General features: G+C 43.3%; 3 protein-coding genes across 5 annotated transcripts in view; 2 read left to right on the top strand and 1 right to left on the bottom strand.

Moving 5' to 3' along the window:
• LOC118300061 (homer protein homolog 1) overlaps positions 1-11,399 on the bottom strand; it is a 27,710-nt gene extending 16,311 nt beyond the window's left edge. The window contains exons 1-2 of one of the 2 annotated variants that reach the window (XM_047330620.1): positions 11,243-11,399; positions 9,908-10,041 (exon numbers count right to left, since the gene is read on the bottom strand). In XM_047330620.1, the coding sequence (XP_047186576.1) occupies positions 9,908-9,924 (17 nt within the window). In that variant the 5' untranslated portion in view covers positions 9,925-10,041; positions 11,243-11,399. The remainder of the gene's footprint in view (positions 1-9,907; positions 10,042-11,242) is intronic. The other variant, XM_047330621.1, reaches the window with a different exon arrangement.
• Positions 3,856-9,432, top strand: si:ch1073-398f15.1 (cardiomyopathy-associated protein 5). The gene is made up of 2 exons (XM_047330619.1): positions 3,856-5,465; positions 6,335-9,432. Exons 1-2 carry the CDS (start codon positions 5,341-5,343, stop codon positions 8,586-8,588), a joined length of 2,379 nt encoding a protein of 792 aa, XP_047186575.1. The 5' UTR covers positions 3,856-5,340; the 3' UTR covers positions 8,589-9,432.
• tor1 (torsin family 1) lies at positions 11,278-15,525 on the top strand. 2 transcript variants are annotated; one of them, XM_035624126.2, is made up of 5 exons: positions 11,278-11,571; positions 13,014-13,279; positions 13,379-13,554; positions 14,145-14,272; positions 14,357-15,525. In XM_035624126.2, the coding sequence occupies exons 1-5, from the start codon at positions 11,370-11,372 to the stop codon at positions 14,599-14,601; spliced, it is 1,017 nt and encodes a 338-aa protein (XP_035480019.2). In that variant the 5' UTR covers positions 11,278-11,369; the 3' UTR covers positions 14,602-15,525. The 2 variants fall into 2 exon arrangements, with proteins under 2 accessions (XP_035480019.2, XP_047186578.1); XM_047330622.1 differs by lacking the exon at positions 11,278-11,571 and adding an exon at positions 11,594-12,175.

The raw sequence follows: 15,525 nt of genomic DNA, 5'->3' as shown, positions 1-15,525 counted from the left end.
TAGTTCGTCAGTGTGGTGTCTCTGGATCACTGTCGGGGGCTCGGGCGCATCCTAGACGTGTTGGCTCTGTTTTGGTCACGTGGCGCCAGGTTGACAGGGGGGGGGGGGCGCGGGGGGCTCTCTGACAGACGGGAGTGCTTCACGTCTGTTAGCAGTAACGCGGCTACTAGCTTTGGCGCTGCAGAGGTCTGCTCGCACCCCCCCCCCCCCCCCCCCCCCCCCCCACTAAAAGTGAGTCACACCCTGACATGTCGCGGGCGAGCTGCGGCGTCGCACTTCACCCGTACCGCCAACTTACGTACCCCATTGTTGCTGGATTCGGTGGCTGAACTGGGTCGAGGACGCTCCTCTCGGTGGTCTCCGGAGGGCGGTGCGAGGGGGGGGGGTAGCTTCAGCCTTCTGGTCCCCCTCTCTCTCTCTCTCTCTCCCTCTGTCTCTCCTCCTCTCTCCCTCTCTCTCTCCCCCCGACTAGTAATAAGTCGCTCCGGTTGCCGTTGTGACTTCGCGGCCGGTGGAGCCACGGTGCTGTTTTCAGTCCGACATGGTTTCTTGTTGTTGTTGTTGTTGTTGTTGTTTTTGTTGTTTGGCGCCTGGGCACATTTTCGGCGGGGGGGGGGGGGGTTGCAGTCTGGCTGGGTTTCACCCGGGCGAAGCGCACCACCGAGGACGCGGCGCACAACTCTCTCTCCGGCGGCGGCGGCGGTTGATGCTAAAGCTAAAGCTAGCCGAAGGGGGGGCCGGGGGGGGGGGACTCCTCCGCTGTATCCAAGCGAGGATTAAAGAGCGAAACTCCGAGCGGCGGGGCGGACCGTGCGGTTCGCGGGCAAACACCGCTCGGACTGGAGACGCCGCCGTGAAAAAAGCGCAAAGTTGAAATGTCGACGCACAGCTTCGGCGGACTCCATTCGTCGCTGACTGCAGCTGGCGTGCGCTGGGGAATCTGGCAGCAAATGTGGAGATGCTTGTCCTGAACCGGGGGAAAAAATGTATATATAATATTTATATATATATAAATATATATTCACGCTTCACGCTTCAATCCCGATAAACCGTCTGTGCGTAAATCCCAGTCGCTGGCTGTCTTTCTTTCTCGCCGTCCGCTGTCGCCCCGACCGAGACCGTCCGAGATCAGCGAGTTTTACAAGCCGCGAAATAAGTCCTTCAGAGCGGACATCTTCTCTCGTGACAGTGCTTCGCCTCCCCTGCTCCCGGAGGAAACGCAGAGGGCAGTCGGCGCATGGCTCCAGGCTTCGGCGTCGCGTCCTCCATCCAACAGATTATTGCACGACGGCCGTTTAGGAGGCAAAACGTCTCGTCTGGGGGGTTTTTCACTGGCAACGGCGCCTGGATCCGGATTCGCCAGATGCGGTCAGAGTCTGGTGCTGATGCTGATGCTGATGCTCCATCGGCTCATCCTCTCTGTCTCTCCTACCCCCCCCAGCCCGTCCGGTCTCTGTCAGCCCCTCTCAGCTCATTCATCTGCCTCGTCCTCCGCCGCCCGGAGGGCTCGTCAGAACAACGACGTCATCACGTTGCCGGCTGAAGTTGTGATGTCACGGGCGATAGAGTCTCCTCACATCCGGTGTGCAGCCAAGTCAAAGCTGTACACTTCGCAGCATGGAACACAAACGTGGTTTAAAGACAAGATGACGTGTCACTACACTGTCTGCACTACACTAAGCACATGGCCGGATTAACCTCCTACGTGGTCCCAGGGGCAAATATTATTTTGTTGTGGCCACCTGACTATACTGGGCAGTTTCATTATTTCCTGTCGCACCCAGAAACCATACAGTACTCTGTAGACTTAGTCCCTGTCTACAGTGAAACAAGCATGCAGCAAGGCACAAACTCACGAAGACAACCATACTTGCTATACGGCCCTATAAGCCTATATGGGGCCCTGAGCAGAATTTTGATCTATTTTCTCTGCACTAGGGCTGGGCGATAAAACGATAGAGATAATTATCTCTAAATAACTTTTCCACAGGACATTGTTTGAAAGATGGGTCAGAGGAATTCAGTCGTGTGGAGATGTTTTGGCAATTTAAAGTCCGACAAGAAGCAGTGTAGTACAGTGCACTGCAAACTTTGTATGATTGCCATTGACATAATATATAATGTTTTGTTTTGTTTTTTTTAAATCAAGTGCTCTTGGGGGGCCCCTGGATGCCAATGGGGCCCTAAGAAGCCGCTTATGCCACGGGCCAGCCCTGATACAAGGCATGTAATCATGGCAGTATCTACCATTTAGGACACCGAAGTCCGTACTTCGATATTATTTTTTGCATAATCTGCTTTGAAGTCTGTGAAACCGAAAGTAAAACATGCATTTTAATTATGCCCGTGGTCTCCCCCGTAAAAACTCTGAAAGTGTGAATGAAATTCGGGGCTTTGAGGCTTTACCTCACTTTGTACGTGCGCTCATGTTCACAAGCGCGAATAAGTCTTGAAAAATATTAGGAAAAATTCACCTGATATATTGCAATATCCGCAGGAAATAATCTGTTCATAATCGTATACAAATTGCACCTTTCCTCAAAATTCCTCCACATATGAAGTTCAATATTTGTTAATTTTAATTAATTGTTGATTTTAGTTAATTGTTCTGTGCTGTTATTGTTTCTATGCAAAGAATGATATTTTCAAAAGAAGCTACTTTTCACCTTTTTTGTAGTTGTATGTGGGCGGTGTCAGTGTCCATACAACACACATATATAGGTTGTAAGGCTACAGCGCACAATTATTTACAAGAGCATAAAGTCCTTCATAGATCTAGCCTTGCTGCTAAAGTTCACCAGATTGATGGATTTAACATTAAAATGTACAAAATTTTCCTTGAGGGGTCTGACGTGCACCCACGATTGTCTCTCAAAATCCTATGGGAAACACTGCACGGCCACAGAGAGAGAGAAAGAAGGTGGGAAATATGGCAAGTCATCCCCAACAAAAAAAGATCTACAAAATTTCCCCCCAAACCAGTAAACCTAGGGGAAACACTTTTGACGGTGTACTGCTATGATCGCCACTGCTCTCTGCTATCATTGCCCTGGATAGCCTTAGTCATTTATGCTACTCCCCACTGACATGGTTTTGAAGCTACTGTTATACAATAGTTGCTTCAAAGGTCTTAAAATGTGCATATTTAGATCAGGGAAATGAAAAAAATTGGACCTCGGTATTGCTCAAATCCTGGATACGGGCCTGCATGTAACTGAGGGCAACACCAGATTCAATTCAATTCAATTCAATTTTATTTGTATAGCGCCATACCACATCATACATTGTCTCAAGGCACTTTACATAGTGAGGTCACATTTTACAAAATTACCCGAATGGTATGATGTAAACGATAAACATGGTCACACACGTATTGTATTTTTTTTATGGACAACTGGCCTCAATAGACCAGCGACTGACAGAATTCCGTAGTTAGCTCAGTTGACTGGTGATTGTTGGACAAAACACGCCACCTGCACCACCCCCACTCTGTTTTTCCAGCATTTTCTGCCATGCACAGATACAATAATCTCAGATTTGCTTCCATTTATTTTTGCAGGTTTCCACATCTATGTCTATAATGGCACTGATCCATACAAACAATTTGTTCGTATTTCCAAAAATGTCTATGTAAATGAAGTCAAAAGACATCAAATGAAAACCTGAAAACACTGAACCCGCTTGGTTAATGCTCTTTGCCTTCACAGGACAATGAAGCAGACATGATTAATTGATCAGTCAAATAGACAAAACTTAATAGCCAAATATTTGTGATAATTGATAAACCGTTTAAATAATCAAAAATGTAGTGGCACCACCTTCTCAAACCTTACAATACACCTGTGATTGATTAATGCACCAGGGTTGAAAATGGAGGAAATTTGATAAAACACAACATAACAACAATGGATCGTCACCATTCATTTATGTCACATGCTTAATGAACACAGACGTATAACAACCGATTTTGTGTAACTACTGATATGGGTTACTTGAGAGCAGGGTTTAAATTAGAAGCAAACTGTCAAGATCTCAATATTAAAGTTTGGTTTCATAATTTACAGTGAAGGTATGAATGTGCAAGGAGCAAGTAGAACAAGGAGACAGAGGTTTGTGGTAGCAAGCCAAAAGCCCACTAATTAAATCTTTAACAATGTGTCACATTTATAAGTGCATACATACTGTATTATATGTTTTTGCTGATGTGATATTTAATGTTATATATTTTTTTAATAAGTTTGATTAGATATTCTTAATCTGAGAAGTAACTAGTAACTAAAGCTTTCAAGTGACTGTAGTGGAGTATAAGTATCAAGTAGCATATAATGAAAATACTCTTTAAAACTGAACTTAATCGTGGTACTTCAGGAAATGTACTTCGTAACATTGAAGTAATTACATAACAGATTTGATTATGTTGTTTACGTCCAGGATGATCTACTTTAAGCAAATGAATTGGGGTGAACAAATTGAAATCAGTGGTGTGTTAATGTTTATGTGTTTATTAGCCAAAGTCTGTCATGTCCATTGGGCAAGTTCATGATTCACAAATGCAAATGGGAGGTCAGACTGGTTTGCACTTGAGGACAACTTTTGCCCAGATACAACCTGTTGACAAAACCCTCCCCGACTCCTCCAGCTCCAGTCTTTCATTTGCCATGAACTATCCCTGTCACACCGCAGGACAGACATTAACAGGTGTGAGGCTCACTGTATCATAGACGTGTCAGTCAGGAATCAAGAAAAGCTTATTCTTTACATACAACATGCAGACATTTTGAAATGAAGGCAGCAAATTAGCCCGTGTGCATTTGTTATTAAGGGTAAAGGGGTGATAAAGGTAGATGTTGTGGTGCTCAAGCTTGCTATTTTTCCATTCTTTTTCCTCTGTCAATTTTTAAAGCTTAATATGGTGTTTGTGTGATGTCTTATCAGTTTCGCACATCTAAAGACCAAAGTGTACCCACTTTCTGCCTGTCACAGGCTTGACATTGGATATAGGCTGGCAGCAAAAAATTATATTTAGACCGAGACATTTACATGCTGCTGCTTTTTTTCTTTACAGTTCATATTAGTCACTGGCTACAATTTATTAACCCAGATTAACCTGCTTTATTGTACATACCAAATGCAAGGGTTCAGAGGGTGTGAACAGCTGATAAATTAACCTCCCTACATGTTGAAAATGCTTCAGATGAAACACTGGAAGACTCGTTTTCTATTTCAAGATTAGGCTGAGCGTGAAGACGAGGCTCCGGCACACTCGCTTAGAATGTGATCAACAGAGCAGTACTGAGTTGTGGTGAGAGGCTAAAGGAAAATCATCAAGATATTACAATAATGGATTCTGTGACAGAAGATTTTGCCCGGTCAGATGCTGACACTGAGATGACGGTGTTGACACCTGAAGATATTACCGAGGAAAGCCTTGATGTCAGCGATGAAGTGGAGAACCTTCGAAACAGGTGCAGATCAGTCACTGTATAATAATATTTCATTTTTAATATATTACTGCAGATTAGAGTCACAGTTTTCTGTGTCATGAAGTTTAATTTATTGGTTGTTGAGTGAAATTCATTTTTTATTTACAACATATCCCAAGTATCCCAGAGGCCACTGTTTATTTCACAGTAATAACTTGAATCCATCCCTGTATGAAATGGTCAATTAATGGAGAATATTGTATCCGTGCCACTGACCTGTGTTTGTCTGGCTCATTGTTTGGGTGCATGTATTAACATTGAGTTGTCAGATTATTTGTAACACCTTCCTAATGCAATCAAACAGTCAATTAATCATGAGGGGTATTATGTAAGTTGATTGAAATTCATGATCATTTTGGAGGATGAAGTTTGTGCTGCTTTGGTATTGATGACCTTGATTATTTTGTCAAACACATTTATATGAATGGAGGTATATTCTAAATAACAGAAACACCACTCTGCGTAATACATTTCATCAGCAACACAAACTACATCCTCCAAACACCTCTCGTCTACTGTCTCCATTTAAGTCAAGGACCAATTTGAAACATCTAATTTCATATTATACCAGTTCAGTTTTATTAATGTCACTGTATTGTCACTGGTGAAACTTTTTTGGCATCTTATCAATATCAAAACAGAAGGACTCACATGTGAAGTTTAGGAAAAGGATATAAAAATATTCCAGCAGTAGGCCCAATGGCGATAATACGGAGCTAACAGAATACATGAGGAAACTTTGACTTAAAGATGCTTCTGACCAGCATTGTTCATGCATGGGAGCAATATCTGTCATAGATTTTGATTAGTTTAACCTCATTTCCACACTTTGTGTGTTACTGTGTCTTCAGTTTACGTGAAGCTGTCCACGATGACAATGTCCAACCTAAGATGCAGTGCCTGATGATGGACTCCTCCTTCTCCATGGTAACTATGCAAGGCGAGGACAGCGGGATTGCGTGGGAGACGACCCCAAGTCGCTGCACCACACCATGGGCATCTGAAACCGAAACCCCAACCGTTGATTTCAGCTCTCCAGGTGGAGTATGGCCTGCAAAACCTGGGTCTGTTCCAGCAGGGAAGATAATCTTTGTCATGGATGAGGAGCTGATTTCTAGACGGAAGAAAACTAAAGAGAGGGTAAGCGGTCAGAGGAGACAACGAGAAGTCTTTGAAGAAAGCTCTGAGAACATCTCAGGAAGGCCAGAATTGGTGGGCGTCTCAGAGCCAAATGTGAAAACCAAAGGAGAGGGAGCCGAAGAAGAACCAACTGAGCCTCTGGTAGATAAAGAACAATGGCTATTCAGCTTAGTGTCTGAAGGCTCTGAAATCCTCAACATTGTTGTTCCACCTAAACTTGCTACTGTGGATGAAGAAGAGAGCAAAGAAATGGAGGATAACTTATCTTATCTGGAAGAGAGCCCTGTTCCTAAAGCAAGCAAAGAGATCAATGATAATGAGCTATGGATCTTAACGAACACTCCAGCAATGTCAGTTTCAGCAAGAGCTGAACCTATACAGCTGTCACTTCCCATGGGCCCATATGGAATGGATCCACCAGGGGCTCCAGTGGCCAGATCTCCAGGCAGAGGAGCTTCTGGTAATGTGGACTACTTTGAGGCATTTACCATGATTGATGCGCAGGCTCCAGGAAGTCCTGCTGTGATCGCAGAGAGACAAGTGGAACCAGAGGCTGAGGACTCCACCAACAGCCAGCATACTGAGAAACCGGTGCAGTCTAGAAGCATCACCGCTACAACAACTCTGAATGATGACAGGTCAGACACAGTCAGTCTAGGGGAAATCACCAGCGAGCTTCTAGATGAGGTCTTCTACGGTGGTACAGACGACTACCTCGTGAAAAGTCTAGACAGAGAGGTCAGAGGTGGAGAGGCCAAATGTGCGCCCTTGAGGCTCCCTTCAAAACCGAGCGGTTCAACTTTATTTGGAAGCCAGGAAGACATCCTGACTCCGATCTTTCTACCTGAAGGACCTCCTAAAATAATCGACCAAATTTTACTGGAGGAGCCCAAAGCCATGGCCTTCCATTACACCGACCTGTATGAGGAAGCAATCGGCAGTCGACAAAAAGAAGAGGATACAGAGAGTATGACCTCTGAGAAGTCCTTCCACAGCAGGCATTCAGACCGGGAGGCCAGGGGATATTTGGAGAAATATGTCCTGATAGATGAGACTCCTGCGGTGGAGGTGGCACAAACTGATAAAGAAAAAGGCCCAGAAGAAGGTCCTCGGACATTGTGTCAAGATTTGTCTGATTTCGATTTTCTGTCCAAGCCTGAAAAAGGTGAGGTGCTAAACTCAGAGGAGGAAATCACTGACTTCTTCAGGTCCAGTGGCAATTCTTCTCCATGTGATGTGGAGCCTCTCTCTCGTTCACTTGAAGAGGATGACACACAACCAGCGACAAAGAGTATCGCTAAGACAAACAACAGTGTCTCCATAACAGTAGGAAAAGTCACTGAAATCCCAGTAGATCTACTGAGCATTTCAAGCTTTGAGTTTCCTTCGGAGGAATCCGACTGGGAAACAACTGATGATCATCCATCAACTCTAGATGACAAAGATATCAGCAGCTATTCAGATCAGAAACTGAGGAAACAAGATTTGGAAATTCAAAAGCCAGTTGCCCCTCCCAGGAAAAAGGCAACATCCTCTCCTAAAGCAAGTCTGGACCTAACACCTCTGACGCCAGTTGAAAAAGAAGAGGCTGTTGGAAAGGAGCAGAGGGAGGAGGAGAAAGAGACAGCATCACCAGGGGAGACTGCTGACGAAGGAGACGGAGATGGAGAGGAGACAATGCAGTCCTCCTTTGAAGTTTTTAGGTCTGAAAATACCTCCCCACAAACTGAAAGTGTGAAAGAAAGCGGTGAAATAACAGTTGGGGGGGCAGCTAAGGAGAAAGACACCAAAACAGTAGAAGATGAGGAAAAAAATAAAATAGCTCTCGAACAAACTGGATCAGAAGAGGTAAATATCAAATCAGAACTGGCAAAAGCAGAGGTTAATGTTGAAAAACAAGAAGATAGTTCAGCTGCATTACCAACTGAACCAGGCAAAGACAAAGGACAGTGTATAATCCTTTAGAGTAACTACGGTATTTTCATTGATTTTAATGTTAAGTATTGCTAATGTGTCTTAAATATATAGTAGAATTGTCCAACATTTGACTCAGATCAAGTCTTAAAAACATCTTATATGAAGAGTGTAAAATATAGTCTAGTTTTTAGGATGTATACCCTGCTGTACTCCTACTGCATGAATTCGACAATCGTTTTGTCCAAAACAGTCGCACTAATCTAGAGATGAATCAATTATCATTTTGACAATCGATTAATTGGTTCAGTAGTTTTTGAAGCAAAAATTGTGAGAAAAGGCAAACTTCTAGTTGAACAAAAAAAGAACTAAAAATGTCACCTTCAGCTTAGTGCAAATTTGAGGCAATTTTTGGATGTTCCATACTTTTACTATTAATTGAAATATACGTGGTAGATTAATCGATAATGAAGATAATTGTAAGTCGCAGCCCTACATTGATCAAATATCTTTTTCTCAATGTAAACCCAGTCTCTTCAGTATGGTTGTGTGGTAATAACACATGAATCTCAGTGTGTTTGAAAAGAGAGGTTTGGGTCATGAGTGTGATTAAAAAGGGGTTGAGTGCATGCGATTGCGTGAGGTTAGGGTGGATCTTCAGCTATAAATAAGCCTCTGCAGCTGTTAACCTGACACCTTGTCTGAGCTAGGAGTCTATGTACTGTGTATCTACTTGTACACAGTAAAAGAAAAAGGAGTGTGTAATACGTGCAGACATGTATATTCACACAACCACTTTTATTTCTAATGGATGACCTGTACTTAGTTTGTTTAATCTTTCCAAAGACTACCATGACTGTAATGTATGCTAAATTAAACAAACATTTTAACTGTGTTTGTACCCGTTTCCACATTAGCAAGCAAAAAATACTACATCATGATCTGCACTTTCATCCGATCAAGACGGACTGTGGATAAAGATCATCTTCAGACATTTTTTAATACCTATAAAATACTCTGTTTGGCTTTGGTAAAATTTACTAATATGACTTCCATTCATTCTCCGTCATTTAAAAATTCCAAAATGGATTTTTCGTTTCAAAAGTTTGATTGCTGGAAACAAGATGTCTCTTATTTCACTGAAGGTCCAGTCACACATTTGTACGTTAAACTAAATACCAGACCTCCATTGGCCTCAAACTAGTTGTGAGGTCACCAAATCATGCTTGTATGTCTTAAACTCCGATTTACGGTGAGGTCCGAGAATTTTTTTTTCCCTTCAGCAGATGAATGTGAAAAAACAGCCTCGTGGAAAACACTGGGCAAAACTAAATTTTGCAGGGGAACTGACTGGACTTTGCTGTGTTTACCCTCCACATGCGGTCATTAAAGCAGATCCATGTCAGGCAGTATTTTCAGATACTGTTGCTCCCAGGCCCGGATCCAAAGGTCCCATCCGGAGCTCAGCAGTGATCCCGAGGCCTGCTGCCCGATGAAGAGGAGACTGAAAACACACACTCAAAGATATTAACCCACACACGCAGTAATGAGGCGTAAATAAGACAGAAGTAAACACGTGTAGTGCACAGTGGTATATTGTTTTTAGCAAAGTAATAGCTGTGTTTTAAGACTCATGTAACCTGGATTCACCTTATTTGACCCGAGTGGTCTTCAGTTTAATTGGGCTTTGGTGACACCCAGTGTTAAAAAAATGATGGTCCATTTTTTTCTCATCTTTTAAAAACACATTTAACCCTCCACAACAAAAGGAATTCAATACAATGGATATGCCAAGCTACCAAACATATAAATATTTTCCACCTGTTTCCCCACCTAAATTAAGCAGAAGTTTTAGCAAAAAAGCTAAAATGTAACTGAGTGCATTTACAGTACAGTGAAAAATGTGTGGCTTTTTAAAACCTGTTATATTTAAGTGTAACTCACAAGATTCTTCCTCAGTGCTTACAAAGGACTGAAAATGTCTGAAAACATTTCACTTTTTTAAATAAACTTCATTAAATATTACAACTGGAGAAATTACCTAGCACATTCAATAAAATCCACCATGAACAACAATAAATATGATAACAATCATCATTGAACCTAAACCATAATAATAAACCATTCATAGTGTTAAGAAAAATACAACCTATAACCTGACACTGTTCGCAGGTGCCAGGGTGTGAGTGTCTCTGAATGTACAATGTCACTTGTCTTTTCAGGTCAGTTATATTAAGTTTAAAAGCCACATCACATGGGATAACAGTGGACTGCTGCACACTTTGTCTTCCATATGTTAGTAAAAAAAAATTTGCATATTATTGTCTAACAATAGTCGAGGTGCCACTATACACTAGTGCATTATAATTTACATAAAAAATTAAAACCAACATCAGCCAATCTCCCTCCAAAACATCTTTAGACCTCTGACATGGCACGATCAAGTGTCTTGTAGTGACTTTCATCCGATGACCTTTTGAACTCTCGCGCTTCTATTTATTTAGTCATGGCTGAAATGGTTTGTTCGTGGAACCTAATTTAACCTTTATCATTTGAAGTGTCTTGCTTTTGGAATGTGAGCGTCATTTCATAGGCGCTGACGATACAAAACAACAATGTGTATAGGACCACTGTATACAGATGACGGATGTATGTATAAAAGGCCTTCGCTTTGAGATCCACAGCACCAGCGATTGGAGACAAACCTTTGGACTGTGACGTCACTACCCCGCGCCGGCTCCCAACTGTCTGTCTGTCTGTCAGTCGGTCGGTCGGTCGAACGCTTCCTCTGTTCCTCTTTTAACTTGTGCGAAAGAAAAGAGAGAAAAAAAAATGACACCGAAGAGGCGCCAAGTGCTGCTGCTGTGGCTGCTGCTGTGCTCCGGTGTGGTGACCGAGGGGCTCGAGCCCATCACCACCACCATCGCGGTTGGCATGGCGGCGACTCTGACGGCGCTTTTGGCGAACTACCGGAACATCTACTTCCAGTTCTACGAGTGCTGTCGACCTGAGTGGATTGCTTTCAACGCCACAGGTGCCGTGGGGTTTGCGGCTAGCGCGGCGTCGCCACGTTTGACTCCTTTGTGCTCCTTTTTCTCCCTCTTCAGCAGTTTCAAACGAGCGTTTGGGGGTAATACAGTAGCAGAGCTAACGCATGCTAGGCAGCGTATGCTACGTTGACAGTTAGCTTCGCGAGGACCTAACGAGTATAAAATCCCGCCACGCTGGCTGTAGTGCTTTGGATTTATGGATTTTTGCATCCTTTCCAAACGTCAAACAACTCCGTGGTGGCGTTGAACACCCAGCCGGGTGTGCTCGTCACGGGTTGATGACGTACGAGGAAGTTCCGCGTTGTAAAGAAGCTAGTCGCTCCGCCGAATTAGCGCAGTACAAACCGTGGTTGTTCTGGTTTGTTTCATACACATGAAGACGACCGATGTCGGGAATTTAGTCGACGATGAAATTCGCACGTATTTGTTTTTTGTTGCACGTGTTGTCCACCACCGGCGTGCTGGTGAACACGTTCGATCCGATCACAACAACTGTGGTGGTCGGTATCGGTGCAACCCTGGGCCGGACGATCTACAATTACCTGCATGAAAGTTGCGATGCGAAATGGATAGCCTTCAATGTGACAGGTAAACGTGCGTGCGCGGCGTCTTCTAACGTGGCTGGACGGGACAAATGGTTTCAGACGTGTACGTCAACGTACAGTTCTAATCACAATGAAAGCGCCATATGGCTTGAGGTTTTATTTATGTATCGTCAAAACCGACACCTAACTGAGAAAGAAGGACACTTGCTTGTGTCCTTCGGGCTCTGCGCATTGAGTTTGAAACATGCTCATGGATGATGCAGGTCTCCGTTTTAAGATGAGGAGGTTTACATGGCTATAGAAAGAACGAGTGGGGGAGGTGCAGCCTTTTCACACCGCACACTGCCCCACAACGATTATGGGTTCAAAGGTCATGGGACCAATACACATTAAGTCAAAGACAATTGTCATACAATAATGTTAACTAAACTCCTTTTCAGTAAGCCGCCTTCTCTTACTGGAACGTCTCTCTCTCTGCTTTAGTCTGGACTTCAGCAAAGTAATGTACCACAGCCATTACTGTCCTGAGTGATGAAAGCGGCTTTTTAAAAATTGGTTTCCCAACCGGGAGCCCAGTCTGCCCGAGGGCCTTAGAGCAGCGAAGAGTTTGGAAGTTTTTAAACGTAAATTTAAAACCAACCTCTAGTGCCGTGTATTTTAAGGCCATGATGTACATTTCATTTAAGAATATTCTAGTTTGAATGTTTAACTTACTGCTTGTCACCATTCTGTTTCATTGTTTCAATTTCAACTGTTTCATTTTGCGTTGGTCTCATCTTAATCGCCCCGTTCGGACCTGGTATTAGCGAAAGTTCTACAACCCGGAGTCCGGTGTTCTGCAGTCGACTCATCCTGTTGATTTTCCGCTGTGTACTCTCTAGGTCTCAAGGTCGACCTGGACAGAAAACTGTACGGACAGCACATTGCGTCACGCATCATCTTAAAAGCTGTGAATGGATTCATGAACAATGGCAACCCCAAGAAACCCCTGGTGCTCTCTCTGCACGGGTGGACCGGCACGGGGAAGAACTTCATCAGCAAGCTGATTGCTGAAAACATCTACAAGGAAGGGATGGAGAGCGGCTTTGTTCACTTTTTTACATCCACACTTCACTTCCCACATTCAAGTCAACTTGTGAACTACAAGGTATGCAGTACAAATAAGTTGATTCCTTTTGCTTTCAATAAAACGTTGTTCTTTTTTCACTCCACTGTATGAATTAAAGTCGCTGCCGTTTCTCCTCAGTCTCAGTTACAGCAGTGGATCAAAGGAAACGTCACCAACTGCGAACGCTCCATGTTCATCTTTGACGAGATGGACAAGATGCATCCTGGTCTGATAGACTGCATTAAGCCGTACCTGGACTACTACGACAAGCTGGACGGAGTTTCGTATCGGAAAGCCATCTTCATTTTCCTCAGGTGAACTGCATTCTTAAGAGTTGGCTCAGTACTCGATCAGAGTTAGTCGGCACGACGCGTTGTCTGACTGCATCAGGATTCTAATCGGTTTTACAGCTTCTTCCAAATGGCCGCACCTTTGTCCTGGAAGGTGTCATATTGTTGAAAGTTGTTAGTTCACTTGAAAGGTCACTGTTGTGTGCGATAGGACCGAAATCTCAATTCCAGTTGGAAGTCATTTCCTATGAAGATAATAAAACATTTTGTTACTCATACCTTTTCTCGATCCGGTAAATTGGGCATGTTTATGCAGATAGAAGTTGCAACAACAGCGGTCCTTCCATCTTCCTGATTTTATTTTATATTTTCATGTGGCAAATGCCTCTTGCTTTTTGTATAATTTTCTGGTGCGGGTCAGACCATATCCATGCGGCAGTAGCTCCTCTTTTAGCTTTGTTTTGGCTGATTCGGAATCCTTCTCCTGTACCAAATTACCCCGTCCTCTGTCACTCCGTCTTTGTTTGTGTTCCCCTCACGCAAATTTCCTGACTGCCAACAGATAATTTGAGGCAAAATTCTAACATGCTGCCCCTGTCTGATCTTGCTCGTAGCAACGCTGGGGCCGACAGCATTGCAAAGACGACTCTAGATTTCTGGAAAGCAGGAGAAAATCGAGACGATATCGAGCTCAAAGACCTGGAAACCGCGCTCTCTCTATCAGTGTTCAACAACATCCAAAGTGAGTATGAGTGACAAGAAGTGCTGTTGTGTGATTTCAACATACTGAGACCGGCTTTGGTGTAAATCAGCATTTTCCCCGTAGGTGGCTTTTATCGCACAAGTTTGATTGACAAGAACCTGGTGGACTTCTTCGTCCCGTTGCTTCCTCTGGAGTACAAACACGTCGTCCAATGTGCCATGACGGAGATGGTAGCCAGAGGGCTGGAGCCAAACTGGCCTGTGGCAGAGGAGTTGGCCAAAGACTTACTCTATTTCCCCAAATCCGAAAAGATCTTTGCGGTGACCGGCTGCAAGACGATAGAGAGCAGGTTGGACTACTACATATAACGTCTCCATGGGATGGACACTACATTCGTTCACTATGTGCACTTTTTAAATGAAAAACCCGCTCTCAGCCAAACGACTAAAGAGAGGAAGCAAAGCCGGCGTAAATCTGAAGAGGTCGTCTTCGGAGGTTCCTCTGCTTGGTCCTGTAGGCCCTTTCCTACGTTTCATCTCGCTTAACCTGAATGAAGGGGCTGATGAAAACACTTGGGTGCCAGCTGAATGAAGAAAACAATAAGATTTGACTGCTGATAGAGTTTTGATCTCTGCTTTTATGTCACACTACAGTGAGTTTGAGAGATGCCGTCGTTCCCCCCCAAGAGCTTCTTAAAGGTGTCCAGAATCTGTGGTGCGCCGCTTTATTTTTAATGTGTATATTTATGGTTTACAGAAGAACACTTGCCTTAATTCTTACTGTCATGATTTTTGTAATATCTGCTGTCGTTTTATGAACGTACATAAGCTGAGGTTGTCGGCACTGCGGAGCTGCAAGTCTCACAGTTGATATACAAAAAATAAATAAATACCTGATGCAGAAAACTAATAAAAATCAGCATTAGTAAGATGTGCTTTCTATGCTGTGCAGCTACATTTTTTTATATCTAATTTGGCTACAGACACGGTATGAGTAATACAGTGTATTATTGATATCTTTGTGTCCATCGTTAAATATTGAAATACCCAGATGTAAATGAACCTCTACACCATGATTACTAAGAATCTTTTTAACAACAATGTAGCTGAAGGATGACACTGTGCATAAACTCAGGATATTATTGTAACAAAAAAAAAAAAATTGTTTTGCAGACAGTTCTCAATATTGTTATTTGATATATGATACTGTACATACGGTTGGGTGATTGTCCTTTTTAAAAATTTAAATCATGTAAAAATGAATAAATAAGTCTTTCCCCCCCAAAATCAAAA

The sequence above is a fragment of the Scophthalmus maximus genome, chromosome 2 (genome assembly GCF_022379125.1).
Source record: "Scophthalmus maximus strain ysfricsl-2021 chromosome 2, ASM2237912v1, whole genome shotgun sequence".
NCBI lineage: Eukaryota > Metazoa > Chordata > Actinopteri > Pleuronectiformes > Scophthalmidae > Scophthalmus > Scophthalmus maximus.
This window is presented reverse-complemented; position numbering and strand designations above follow the sequence as displayed.